We start from the raw sequence: 14,993 nt of genomic DNA, 5'->3' as shown, positions 1-14,993 counted from the left end.
AAAGGTGGCGCGGAGATCGAGGCGGCTCCGCCCTATCCCATCCGATTACTGCGGCCTCCCCCGTCCCACGCGCTTCCCAAAATTCGAATCCCACTAAATCTGCGGGCAGCAGAACAACTTGTCAGACGGAAGATCTCCTCCACGCCGTCACTCGAAGCCTTTCAAGTAAAAAAACTCACTCGACAAAAAACTAAGAATGGATCAGGGCGACTGAAAAGGAAGTTGCTGTCATCACTCAGGTTCATTGATCCGAAACAAGATATGCTCATGGCATGAAAAATGAGTCGGAGAAGTTCTCAACTCCTTCCCCACTCAAACCTCGATCCATTCGGGGGCTAATGATGAAGCTATGTACCTAGGGTAGGGTCATGGACCTGTCCCAACTTCCCTACCCAAGGACATCTCTAGAAGAAATCACCTTTCAATCGACTTGGAGGTGTTCCACTCGACAGACTCGAAGACACTCGACCAAGAAGCAATCACTCGACCAAGATCCAACCACTCGACGGCCAGGAGACCCAAAGGCACTCCGCACGCTAATGGTCGGTTATTAAGTAGCTTTTATGGTCATCATAACACTTTATTAAGGGCGTTACTAGTAACGCCCGACCTTAATGTATTTAAACCCTGCACAACTGAGGGCCAGAGGGGTCCGGCGAACTCTATATAAGCCACCCCCCTCCTCAGTGTAAAGGGTTCGCACCCCTGTAATTCATACACACATAATCCAGCCGACCGCCTCCGGGCTCCGAGACGTAGGGCTATTACTTCCTCCGAGAAGGGCCTGAACTCGTAAACCTCGTGTTCTTACAACTACTCCATAGCTAAGATCTTGCCTCTCCATACCTACCCCCTACATTACTGTCAGACTTAGAACCATGACAATCAACGCATTGACTTTGCCAAGCCCAACTGCCGTTGACACCACCACGATGACACACAATACCATCATCCTACGCGCGTCCAACCACATGCATCCATCGTCAAGACTCCATTGCGCCACGCCACCGAGACCCTCCAGCCAGTACCTGCTCCGAAACGATGTCCCCAGGAGGTAAAATGACACCAAAGGCGTCGACATCATCCGACCCGGGAGACCTAGATCGACGCCTCTATTGTCTGCCATGACAGAGGTCGGCACAATTTTCACCGACATTGGCACCACCTAGACTCTATAACCGACTACATTCACGTGCAACCGTTCTGTGAAGACGCATGTAGCCACCGAAACGCCCACTGAGAACCTCCAGCCGCCCGTTCATTGACCCTCCACGTGCCGACGGCCGGCCAAGGGCCACACCACAACGGATCTTAACTAGGATCAGACACGGCCGCCACCACCAACCATCACATGAGAGCTTGTTGGAGACCGATCCCCGTTGACCCTCCCGCCATGGGGGCGACTGCCGCCACTGTCTGGCCACAAAACTCTGCCTTGGCCGCCGCGCTCGCTGGTCCTGCGACCACAACCCGCCTCCCCGGAGAGGATCCCCCGTCGATGGTCCATGAGACAGTCGGGGATCAGATCCCCGCCGCCCCATTACGGACACAGCGCGGCCTTGTCCGGCAGAGAGAGAAAGAGAGAGAGAGAGGGGGGGGGGGGGGGGGGGGGATGGCGGCAGCCGCCTAGGGTTGCGGGAGGTGGATATGTCGCTTAGCTTGATCTTGGTATTCACCCTCGGCAGCACGCAGCCCTTGGGCATTCCAAAGGTGAGGAGAGCAGCAAAATAGTTGTAGGCTACAGCTTGGAAGGTTTTTGTTGGTATTCGACTCTTCCAACGCATTAAACAATTCAACGAGAACTTGGAATCAATTTGATGCAAACAACATCGTGGATGACCTAATGCAGCAAGCAATTAGCTACTAGTAGAATATACCCCATATGCAACAAGAATACAAAGTGAAGTCCATTACGCGGTTCAACGAGACAAACCATGCATTCACGGGTGCATGCTCATCCAAATCCAAGGAAAACACCACCACAACGCGAATGCATGATCCTGACGCGCCAGCTCGGAAAATCACATGCTGTCTCTTCACGGACGTGTAGACTCCCATTTGCCGAGGTCGAAGGGTAGCTACAAATACGCCTCTCCATGCGGTCACACTGGTGCATCGGAGTTCAAGCGCGAGCACGAAAGCACACGCAGTCGCTAACACTTGCTCTCCACTGATATCGATCGATGGCCATGGTAGCGAGAGCCGCGCTGCTCCTGGCCATGGTGGTCGTGGCAAGCGCCACCTACTGCCCCCCGCCGCCGGCGCCGGTGCCGGTGCCCCGCTACGGGTCGTGCCCCCAGAACGCGCTCAAGCTGCACGTCTGTGCCAACGTGCTGAACCTGGTGAAGGCCAAGATCGGCGTGCCGCCAGCGGAGCCCTGCTGCTCGCTCCTCGACGGGCTTGTCAACCTGGACGCCGCCGTCTGCCTTTGCACCGCCATCAAGGCCAACGTGCTGGGAATCCACCTCAACGTCCCCATCGACCTTAGCCTCATCCTGAACAACTGCGGCAAGATCTGCCCGGCCGACTTCCAGTGCATCCACTAGGAAAGCTAGAAGTGCACAGTACTATCCATCGAGTGGGGTGTGTGGTTTGCTTTGGTTTCAAGCTTTTTGCTTTATTTATTTCTTAAATCTATGCTGGCAATCTGGCCTAGTATGTATGTTTTCGCTTTCACACGAGAGGTAGCATTATGATCCTTTGGAATTTAATTGAAGTAGTGATTTCATGAGATTGGAGCGCATTCTTAGAATATCTCCAACAGTCGTGCAACACGCGCATCACGCTAAAAAAACATTTACAACATCGTAGTCGTGAGTTTCCGCGCGGCGAGGAGCGCTTGCTACAGCGACCGCCGCAAAGTATAGCGCGCACGAGTCGCTCGAGCAGCCGCTGCAAAAAAACTGCACGCGCTCTAGCACAAATAACATATACACTTCAAACACAACCAAGAAAATCAAACACAAACAAAGTAAATCAACAATAAATAGTTCAATTTTATTATTACAACTCAAATAAATAGTTTATCTTGCAATACAACATATAGTTCAACAATACAATATCAACCATACAAATCAAGATGCTCTTTGTCGGCCATTTCATGCCTACCGCTCCTTGATGAGATTCTTCTGAAAATCATCATGTGTTTCGGCACGTCGAATGGCATGATAGGATGCAACAAATCGGGCCACCCTCGCAGCCCTCCGCCGCACTCGCACGGGATGTCCCAAGAGCTCGTACTGAGAGTAGTCTAAATCTTGGCCACACTCATTCTTGATGATCATGTTGTGCATGATCACACAAGCATGCATGATGTACCAAAGCATCTTTTGATCCCAAAATATAGCCGGTCCTCTCACAATGGCAAATTGGGCTTGCAAAATCCCAAAAGCTCTCTCCACATCTTTACTAGCCACCGCCTGAGCATTGTGGAAATCAAGATTTTTTCTTACCTTCCGGTTTTTTCAACGGCTTCACAAATGTTTGCCACTTTGGGTAGATGCCATCCGCAAGATAGTAGCCATAGTTGTATGTATGACCATTTGCTACAAACTGCACCGATGGCAGTTCACCATTTGCTATCTTATTCATGAGTGGTGACCGATTAACAACGTTGATGTCATTCAAAGACCCAGGCATTCCAAAAAAAAGCATGCCAAATCCAAGTCACTTGATCGGCCACTGCTTGAAGGATTATAGTGGAGCCCTTTTTTGACCGTGGAATTGTCCTTGCCATGCCTTAGGACAGTTCTTCCAATTCGAATGCATGCAATCTATTGAGCCAAGCATACTTGGGAACCCGCAAGTTTTGTTCATCTCCAAAAGCCTTGTAGCGCCTTCATCATTGGGAGATCCCAAATACTCCTGGCCAAACACTTGCACAATTCCGACTGTGAAGCGCTAGACACACATGATGCCCTGGCTCTCACCCATGGCCAAGTGGTCATCAACTACATCAGCCGGAATACCGTATGCCAACATACGCAAAGCGGCTGTCACCTTCTGAAAGGTGCTATGCCCGAGCTCTCCGGCGGCATTCCTCCTTTGCTGAAAAAACCGATCATGGCTCGCCAGTTTCTCTGCAATGCGCCTGAAAAACTCGGTGCTCATCCTAAACCGGCGCCGGAAGTACGACTCAGGGTACACGGGATTATCCACAAAATAGTGCCTCATCAATCTGTTGTCGGCATCGATCTTATCCCTCCAAATTTTCTGCCCACCCATAATCGAACCACCGTGCTTCGGTTTTTTATTGATGTGCATAGCTAGGATCATTGCAAGATCCTCCTCTTCAATATCAAATTCTTCTTCGGAAGAATCATATGACGAACTCATCTAGAATGTTCAATTTAATCTAGGCTATAAAAACTACAAACAACATGCACCAAATTCATATAAAAATGTGAAGTTGAAGCAATACATACCTTGCAAGCGTTTTGTCGAACACCTTGTGGACGCCGAGCAACAGTGGGCGGCCAGGTGCTGTTCATCGGAGGAATGGCGCGCGCAAGGGGCGGTGGAGACTGGAGGGAGACGGAGGAAGCAGCGGCGACACGGGGATAGGCCGGAGAAGCGCCAGAATGGTTGCCGGAACAAATAGGATGGTGCGAGCGGTGGCGCTAGCGCCTGGGTTGGGGTAGGTGGAAGTCGCAAGTGGGCGCTCGAGTGTGCAGTGCGCGGGAGCAGGCGCAACAAATAAACGGCGGGCGATGGCGTTTCGGACCGCGCACGTGGTTTTTGTGCCTCCGATGGAGCTCCAGGAGCGGTTGCGCGCGCGCAAAAAACCCAAAATTTCCAGCGCGTCGTTTATTTAGCATGGCTGTTGGAGATGCTATTACAACATCTTAATTTGTTACTTGTACGAGACTCGCAGGCCATGTGCACCAAGGAGAAAATATGACGACATGATAATCAACCCTAGATAGCCGACGGCGGCGGCGGTGCGATTTTCAGGCCGGCGACCGCCCTGACCTCTGGGGACGTTCCCGTTGGTGTTGGCCTACGACACGACACCGAGAGAACCAGTCCCCAGACTGCCGGAGCGCTGAGGTCTTGCAACTGTGTTGCTTTCGGTCCCCGTATCTATCTCTGATTCAACCACACGGCCAGCTCGGATTCTTCGGAGATTAGGTCAAATAAGCCCCTGTTAGATCGATTGTAGACTACACCTATTTCAGATATGTCTTATTGTGTTGCCCTAAACCTCGACTACGACCAAAATTGAGCCTTTAGACGAACACTAGACCCCTACGATGAATCAGAAAAACAACTCCGAGGAGAAGATCTTGGGAGGAGGGATGTCCAAGCATCGGTAGGAACAGGTAAACTACATGGACCGCGCTGGCAAGAAGTTGCGGCCTGTGCAGAGGCAGAAGCACCTCTATCTGGTGCTATATGACTAGACGAATGGCTTTTCCATCCGCATGATTGACATCAACACCTAGGACGGCAACTTCAACCTAGACTTGGAGCCCCCAGTTCTCCAGCTAGTGTCACCTGCACCTAGTTATCCCATGAACTTCGCTGCCCTGGGCAATAATATCTTCATGGCGGGCAACAAACACCCTGGCACCATGGTCTACGACACAGAGACAGCTGGACTGGCCATCGGCCCTCCTCTCCCGGATGGACTGCTCGACGGCATCAAAATCTTTGTGGCTACTACCAACATGCAACTGTATGCACTGAGGTATAACATCAAGGAAATGAAGGAAATATGCCCTAAAGGCAATAATAAAGTTTATTTTATATTTCCTTATATCATGATAAATGTTTATTATTCATGATAGAATTGTATTAACCAGAAACTTGATACATGTGTGGACACATAGACAAAACACCATGTCCCTAGTAAGCCTCTACTAGACTAGCTCGTTAATCAAAGATGGTTAAGTTTCCTAACCATAGACATGTGTTGTCATTTGATTAATGAGATCACATCATTAGGAGAATGATGTGATGGACAAGACCCATCCATTAGCTTAGCATATTGATCGTTCAGTTTTACTGCTATTGCTTTCTTCATGTCAAATATACATATTCCTTCAATTACGAGATTATCACTACAAAAAAAGACACTCTCGTGATGATACGTGTTTGTCACAGTAGGTCACGTTTTCTGTCATGCATGTACATCCATGACAATTTTATGACAGAATCAAGATAGTCATACCTGTGCTGTCGTAGAAGTGTTCCATGACATTACCAAAATTATCATCACGGAAGTGTCCACTTCCATGACGATAAATCGCGCGTCATAGAAGTGCTTTCGTCAAGGGTGACCCACACATGGCATCCACCGTAATGGGTCGCCCTTACGCTATCGGGTCCGGTTTTGGATCCGATAACCCGTTAACAGCCCGGACCAATGAGGATTTTCCACGTGTAAAATTGTCATTGGCCAGAGGAAACACATGTTGGCTCACCGTTGGGACAGATGTCATCCATTCATTGGACAAGAGGCGCCTATGATACGTCGACACGTGGCACGGCCCAACAGAGGCCCATTCCGATGAAAAGGTCGACCCGTTTGACTTGGTCAAATGGTAGCGGCCCGGCCCATGGAAAGCCTGTTAATGGTCTGTTCGTATATAGCCCATTTATGCCCGCTAACTCACGGCCCGTTACGGCCTATTGGAATTAAGCCAAGTAGCTTCATCTGGGCCGTCCAATATGATTCCAGCCCGTTGTAACTTTCGGCCCATGTACGACCCATGATATCTTTCGGCCCATACGAGGCCATTTGTAACTCTTGGCCCATTAATGGCCCGTGCTGAATCTGGCCCGCAATGAACAGTGTACCACTTTATACCCATTAATGGCCCATTATTCCATTGGGCCATTTCCAACCTGTGTTATCTTTCGGCCTTCTCAGAGCCCATTTATTCTTGGGCTTATTTCCAGCATTCGGTTACTTACGGCCCTTAACTGGCCTTTTCTGCTTGTGGGCCAAATTCAGCCCGTGGTTACAATTGGTCTGTTTGCGTCCCGTTAATCCTTTGGTCCGTTTTTATAACATCATCAAATACGGCTGATTAACGATGGCCCATTATGGTCAGCCCATGAACAGACAATTTCAAATCTAGCCCGTTTACGACCCATTATGCGATCTGTTATTGGCCCATGTTTGGCCGATCTATCATACGGCCCGTAGAAGGCCCATTGTTTCTACACAGGCCCATTGTTTTCTATGGCCCGTAGGAGGCCCATGGTATATACAGTAAACTTGTAGCCCATGGTTATTGTGGCCTAGTTTTAAAATATAGGTTATTGCGACCACTAGCAAACCGCAGAAAAAGAGTTGCACTGACTACAAGCAAACAAATAAACAAGACAACAAGGAAATAAATAAGCAAGCAACTTACGCTAGGCTATCACGGCTATTACACATATTACATCCACTGAGCATCAAAGTTCGCCACCAGTGCAAATATAGGGAACAAAGCCGCATATCATATACACTGGTTGTCGAAGTTGGCGACCAGTGCAAATAAACGCCGCAGCAAAACAAGTCCAGAACTAAAACCACTTCAGAAGAGGTCAAGAAACAATATCCTGGGTACCCATAATGCTGGCAAGATGCTTAGCAAGCTTATTAACTTTCTCTTGTTTGGCGCTTAAATCCTCCAGCACATGCTGTTGCACCAGAAAGTATGCATCTGAATTCTGCAGGGACTTCCTCAGTCCTTCGGCTTCCTATTGCATAACATCAGATTGATGTCTTTCAACTTGAAGTTGAGACTCAAGAAGCCGAACTAATTCAGGCAGCGAGTTCGAAGAGCTGGTGCCAGCAGTAGTAGCCAGTAACTCGAACACTACATCAAGACATGACTTTGGGGTTGTCTCAGTGTCTTCAATATAGTTTTTATCAGCTTTCTTGGAGACCAACAGGGATGTCTCACTATCTTCAACCTTATCTGCATTACTTCCTTTACTATTTCATAACGGGGTACTCTTCTCTAATATTTTATCCGTGTTCTAAAAGAGAAACAAACAAACACATCACAGGTTTACCATGTTGTATATGAAACTCATTTTGATAAACCATTTCAGTAGTAAGGTGGACATGATAACAACAGGAAACAAACATATATCTATGTAGTATGGTCACTGTATGGTCTATACCATTCTATTTTATGTTGCCAAATCAAGATAGAGACAGTTCGAATCATATCTATTTAATAAAAAGCAGCATAGACAGAGTATAAGTGTGGGAAACTACATAGCAATAACAACACTTGTAATGTGCATGGCACGAGAACATAACTGTTTATTCAATTGAAACTGAAATCAACATAGAGCAAGTTACAACAGCAAACACGTTAAAGAACAGGTTTAAAACATACCTGTTGCGCCATTGGAGTTTCAATTGCATCCTTCAAATTTGAAATTAGTTGGTATGATTAAATGCAGTGATGCAAGAGCAAAGTAGTATGAACCATAGCCACGGAACCTGACCTGAGAACAATTCTTCTTCTACTTTAAGCGTTGACTTGGGGTTCGGAGTGGTGGTCCTCGTGCTTCGGGCACTGCAGTTGCCTTACTAACTGATCGTGTTTGGTTGCTCTGTGGTGGAGATGGTTCTGTGTCAACTGGAACTGGGTTACTATCTACTGGGGTTGGGGTTAGAAGGGGTGTAGCTGGTTCTTTGTCCAACTGGGTAGGAGTACAATCTTGTGTGGTGGGGCTGGTTCTTGGGTAAGTACAACCGTGGTTCTATCTGCATCGACAGGTAGCACGATCTTTTCTGAAGATCGCGTTTTTACTCCCACAGATACTGCCATCACCCCCTCCAATTGAAATGGCTGATAAACAAGAAAAGTAATTGAATGTACAGACATTGTAAGATAGACATGTGCAATGGACAGTAGGGAAGAAAACAGGGCATGAAATAATTCACATTTATGTTGTCTAACCAAACATAATAGCAGGACATAGTTTCACATATATGATGGCTAATTAAACAGGATAGCATGACACAATTTCACATGTATGATGGCTAACTAAACAGGATAGAATGACATACTTCAAAATATGATGACTATGTAAACAGGATCACATGATATAACTATACGATGTGTCTATTAAAGTGGTTGGCATGCCATAAATCACAAGCATGCCGTCGATGGAAACATGATGGCATGATATAATTCACAGATAGAATGACATAACTCAAAATATGATGACTATGTAAACAGGATGAGATGTTATAACTATATTATGTCTTTAGAAAATGGGTTGGCATGCCATAATTCAGATACATGCTGTCTATTTAAACATCATGGCATGATATAATTCAAATATATGATTTATATACTAAGGAAGTGAGCAGAGGACAATCGCATATATGATGTGCCAACTAAGGAGATGGCATTCAATATTGTGTATATGATGTAAAAACTAAGCATTGCAATACAACATATGCATGATATGAGTAATGTAGCCCTGCCAAGTTTGAGCATACACCTCAGGGGGATAATAGGACTGGTCATCTTCCTCTGAATCCGCCTCTGAAGAGCTATCTGTAACCAGCAAGATATCTGCTTCAGCAGGTAGCATTGTCTGCTCTGAAGACCTTGTTTTCATTCCAGATTTCTCCATCACCAATTCAAATGGCTGATGCATAGGAAGAGCAGTTGAATATATAAACATTGTCGACAAATGCAACGATAAATACAAAAACAGACGGCATGATATAATTCACATATATGACGCTTGGCTAAACTGCATGGCATTGCATAATTCACATATATAATGCCTTGCAACAAGATAGCATTGCATAATTCACATATATGATGTCTTGCAACAAGATGGCATTGCATAATTCACATATATGGTAATTAGACACTAAACAGGTGGCATTCACACAAAGCATGTGTAAACTAAGAAAATGACATAGCAATGCAAGATACCATATGCACGATATGAGCAACATAACCCTGCCAAGTTGGAGCATGCACCTCGGGGGGGGGGGGGAATAGGACTGGTCATTTGTCTCTGAATCCTCCTCTGAGGAGCTATCCATAACCAGCAAGACATGCACTTCGTCAGACAACATTGTCTGCTCTGAAGACCTTGTTTCCACTCCACATTTTTCCATGACCGTGCCGAATGGCTGATGCACAGGAAGAGTAGTTGAATGTACTAAAATTGTTGACAAATTTAACACGTAATAAAAAAATGATGGCATGATATAATTCACATATAAGATGACTAGATAACCAGGGTGGCATTGCAAAATTCATATATATGATGCCTGGCTAAACAACATGGCATTGCATGATTCACATATACGATAAAGAAACTAAACAGATGGCATTCACACAAAGCATGTCTAAACTAAGCAGATGACATTTTTGATGTATAAAGTACGCAATGTAAGGCACCATATGCATGATATTACCAACATCAGCATGCCAAGTTAGAGCAAAGACCCCAGGGGGTAAATAGGAGTGGTCTTCTCCGTCTGAATCCCCCTCAGAATAGTTATCTTCCTCTTGATTACAATCCGAAATGGGTGAAGGGGGGCTGCCTTTGCGCCCAGCATGGAGCAACGTCTGCATGAAATTTTATTGCCACGCAAGGCTCGTCTCTTTTGCTCTACATGTTCAGTTTCATTGTGTACAATAACTGACATGCATAGGAATAAAACATAGTGAGATTATGTAAGGAGTGCATGCACAAATCCAGAGTGATGGTAGCAAACTGTGGATAGACCCAAAACCAATGATAGCAGGCAGACAATAGTTTAGTTAAAAATACAGATAATGGCTCCTTTAATGTTTGTTTGCACCCAACATGAAACTCATAATAGACACCCGAGATTAACCAGATAGTAGACAGATAGTACTGATTGCTGCCCCAATATGTACCCCACAACCATTTAAAAACTCAAGTTTTAGCATTAGTTTGGACCTGACTCAGAGTCTAATAGGTGAACACGATGATAAAGTAGCATGTCATCATATTAAGTGATGCATAATGTAAGCAGACACAGAAGAGTGTGACCTCTCTTGCGGACCCGTGTAGTCCTCAAGGTCATCTGCTCAGTTGATGACGGTAATGCAGTTGTCGTGGCTGCCGGCGGCGTGGAAGAAGATCTGAGGCGATGAAAGGCAGTCTAGAGAGCAAATCCCTGCTGTGGTGAACCCTTCCGTCATTGGAGCAACTGAGCTGGGGTGGAACACAACGCATCAGGAGCAAGAAAAACCACACAAGGTTTTCTTTGACACATATCTGTAGCATATGTAATTGTGTAAGGGCTTGTTTGAATTTGAGGATTCTAACAATGCAAGGATAGGAAATAGGCAGGAATAGGATATGAATGCACGTGCAAAACAGAGAATTTTAAAACACAAGATTTCTACCAATCTGGGTGTTTGGTTCACAAGAATTGGAAGATCGCAGGATGCAAAGAAGCATGGTGAGATTAAGTCAAACCACAAGAAAATGTACGGTTATAATGCTATTATGCTACTATCTCTTAGTCTTGTGCTTCATGAATAGGAATTTGAAAAGGAGGCCAAGCGGAAATTAAAATTCCTACGGTTTTTCTTCCAAGGAGACACTAAAGGAACAAATCCTACAGTTTTCCTTTGCTCCATTCTTTTGAACCAAATGCATGAATAGTAGTACTATATGAAACTTTCCAATTCCTATGTTTTCCTTCACTTTTCCTTTCAAGCACTGGCGATTCTAGTAGGCAGGCTTGAGAAAGGAAAAGCCTACACTCAAAAAATGTTTTTGTGCTACTTCAACTACTTTGGACCCAGGCCACTGCCCTACTAGCTCAACTCCCAGGCCCATCGACAAATGCACAGCTCAAACGCGCAGAGATAAATAATGATGGCATTCAAGAGAGTCCATCACAGATAGCTAAGTTGCCTGGTACCTCACTGCTTGTCATAGAGTAGGATAAAATAATCGTATTTCACATTACTACGTGTGCTCAGTGGACAATATATATAACATGTAGAGTAAAAAAGAGATGCCAAAAGGGTACAACCTCTTTGGCGAAGCCATGTCGATCTCAGCATGATTGGGGTTGGTCGGTGAGGATGCTCCGGCTGGCTTGGCTGTCGGAGGAGGGGAAGAAGATTTTAGGCATCTGGAGATGGAGCCCGGGGTACTGCTCCATTGTGATGGAGGGTTTCGTCATTGGAGCAGTTCCAGTGAGTTGTACGACGCCGATGCTGAAGCGGGACAAGAGAGACAGCGTTAACCTGAGTGGAATTCTAATAGCATCTCCAATAGATGACATAAAATACATAACCACAAAGTGCTAGATGTAAAATACATCAGCCGCTCATCTCTGAACTTAACTGCGAAACTGAATTTAACTGTCGAAACTGAACTTAACTGTCGAAACTGAATTTTGCTGTCAAAACCGAATTTTGCTATCGAAAATGAACGCACTAGTAGCAGAAAAGCAGTAGCAACAACGCGTGCAAGAGCCGGGGTAGCTGGTCGTGTAGCAGTTCATCTTCAACCTCCACTCCTCTGAGCAGCCAGCCATCACCGGCCAAACCGCCGCCCCCCGCAGCCCGCGACCGGCTGTGCGCTGCCCTGCCTGCCCCAAAACCACTCCCCACTGCTGGTCCGCCGCCGCCCCGTCCATCCCTCTAGCCCCCCCCCCCCCCCCGTGCCGAGCTTTTTCTCCGGAAATCCCGACGCCACCGCCCACTACCGCCGGCGACCACCGCCCCCACCTTGAACCCTAAGATAGATAGTGGGGTACCTCTCTGGCGAGCCCCCCCTCCCTGCTACAGTTGGTTCTTCCTTAACTCCAGCGAGCCCCCCACCCCTTGAAAATCAACTGACCCAAAAGTCGATTCAGTCGACTGAAGTGTAGCCAAATTGGAGCAGCATCGCAAGCAAGAGCAAGAGCGAGAGTAGCAGCACGAGCAAGAGCAATAGCAAGAGCAGACCAGGCAGGGGACCGAGAGCAAGAGTAGAGCAGCAGCGCGAGCGAGAGCTAAGGCAGTAGCAGCTCCTACTGATGTGAACGTCGCCGCTGAGGGAGCGATGCCGTGGAGGAAGTGGCCGGTGACGCCATTGTTGATGCAGTCGCACCATGTTGGCTCAGGACCAACCGCCGGCAGCACGGTGAGATCGAATGAAGAAGGAAATGTGGTGATTAGTGTACAACCTCTTTCGTGGTGCCGATTAGGCCTCAGCTTCATCCAAGGAAATGGTGATGATGATGCTCTTTCGGTGGTGCAGGTGAAGACGGTGGTGTGGGAATGGAGGTGGCGTGAAAGACGAGGGGAACATCGGGGCAGCTCCTTGGAGGTGGAGGACCAGGTGGCTGAACCGGCGGGATGACAAGATCAACGACGGATCCTCATCTGGTACGGTGGATGAGGGACGTTGAGGTGTTGCTGTGGACGACGTCGTCGGGGAAGAGGCTTTGGCTTGGCATCGGTGAGGTGGCGGATGGAGTAGGGTGGAGTTTCGCGGCTGGAGCGGAGAGGTTATGTCGGCCGGGGATTTCGAATGGCGATAAGTGTTGGGGATCGTAGCAGAAATTTAAAATTTTCTACGCATCACCAAGATCAATCTATGGAGTAATCTAGCAATGAGGGGAAGGAGAGTGCATCTACATACCCTAGTAGATCGCTAAGCGGAAGCGTTCAAGTGAACGGGGTTGATGGAGTCGTACTTGTCGTGATCCAAATCACCGATGATCCTAGCGCCGAACGGACGGCACCTCCGCGTTCAACACACATACGGAACGGAGACGTCTCCCACGCCTTGATCCAGCAAGGAGGAAGGAGAGGTTGAGGAAGGGAGTCCAATAGCAGCACGACGGCGTGGTGGTGATGGAGTGGCAGTTCTCCGGCAGGGCTTCGCCAAGCTCACGCGGAGGAGGAGAGGTATTGGACGGGAGGGGCTGCGCCAGGTTCAAGGGTGTGGCCACCCTCCCACCCCTCCACTATTTATAGGTGGGGAGAGAGGTGGGCCGGCCCCCTTAGATCCCATCTAGGGTTGGGGCGGCGGCCAAGGGGGGGAGGAGTGCCTCCCAAGTCAAGTGGAGGCCCTCCCCCTTAGGGTTTCCCCTCTCCCATGCGCATGGGCCTTGGGGGCGCTGGTGCCCTTGGCCCATTAAGGTTAGGGCACCCCCCCTACAGCCCATGCTGCTGTATTGGACGTGGTGGAACATTTTCTGGACCTCCGGACCCCTCCGCAATCCTCCGGAACCTTCCGGAAGCTTCCCGGTACAATGCCGGAAAAAACCAAACTTTTCCCGGAACCTGAACAACAACTTTCCATATATAAATCTTTACCTCCGGACCATTTAGGAACTCCTCGTGATGTCCGGGATCTCATCCGGGACTCCGAACAACATTCGGTAATCACATACAAGTCTTCCTAATAACCCTAGCGTCAGCGAACCTTAAGTGTGTAGACCCTATGGGTTCGGGAACCATGCAGACATGACCGAGACAACTCTTCGGCCAATAACCAACAGCGGGATCAGGATACCCATGTTGGCTCCCACATGTTCCACGATGATCTCATCGGATGAACCACGATGTCGAGGATTCAATCAATCCCGTATTCAATTCCCTTTGTCCAGCGGTATTGTACTTGCCCGAGATTCGATCGTCGGTATCCCGATACCTTGTTCAATCTCGTTACCGGCAAGTCTCTTTACTCGTTCCGTAACACATCATCCCATGATCAACTCCTTGGTCACATTGTGCACATTATGATGATGTCCTACCGAGTGGGCCTAGAGATACCTCTTCGTTACACGGACTGACAAATCCCAGTCTCGATTCGTGCCAACCCAACAGACACTTTCGGAGATACCTGTAGTGAACCTTTATAGCCACCCAGTTACGTTGTGACGTTTGGCACACCCAAAGCACTCCTATAGTATCCGGGAGTTGCACAATCTCATGGTCTAAGGAAATGATACTTGACATTAGAAAAGCTTTAGCATATGAACTACACGATCTTTGTGCTAGGCTTGGGATTGGGTCTTATCC

General features: G+C 47.6%; 1 protein-coding gene and 1 pseudogene across 1 annotated transcript; both read left to right on the top strand.

Moving 5' to 3' along the window:
* Positions 1–2,096: 2,096 nt before the first annotated feature.
* LOC125533986 (cortical cell-delineating protein-like) lies at positions 2,097–2,731 on the top strand. Its single transcript, XM_048697304.2, has one exon. It carries the CDS (start codon positions 2,184–2,186, stop codon positions 2,544–2,546), a length of 363 nt encoding a protein of 120 aa, XP_048553261.1. The 5' UTR covers positions 2,097–2,183; the 3' UTR covers positions 2,547–2,731.
* Positions 2,732–5,330: 2,599 nt separating this feature from the next.
* LOC147991311 (uncharacterized) overlaps positions 5,331–14,993 on the top strand; it is a 171,750-nt pseudogene continuing 162,087 nt past the window's right edge.

Source organism: Triticum urartu, chromosome 1A (assembly GCF_056163025.1).
Source record: "Triticum urartu cultivar PI428250 chromosome 1A, HENAU_Tu73, whole genome shotgun sequence".
Classification (NCBI taxonomy): Eukaryota; Viridiplantae; Streptophyta; class Magnoliopsida; order Poales; family Poaceae; genus Triticum; species Triticum urartu.
This window is presented reverse-complemented; position numbering and strand designations above follow the sequence as displayed.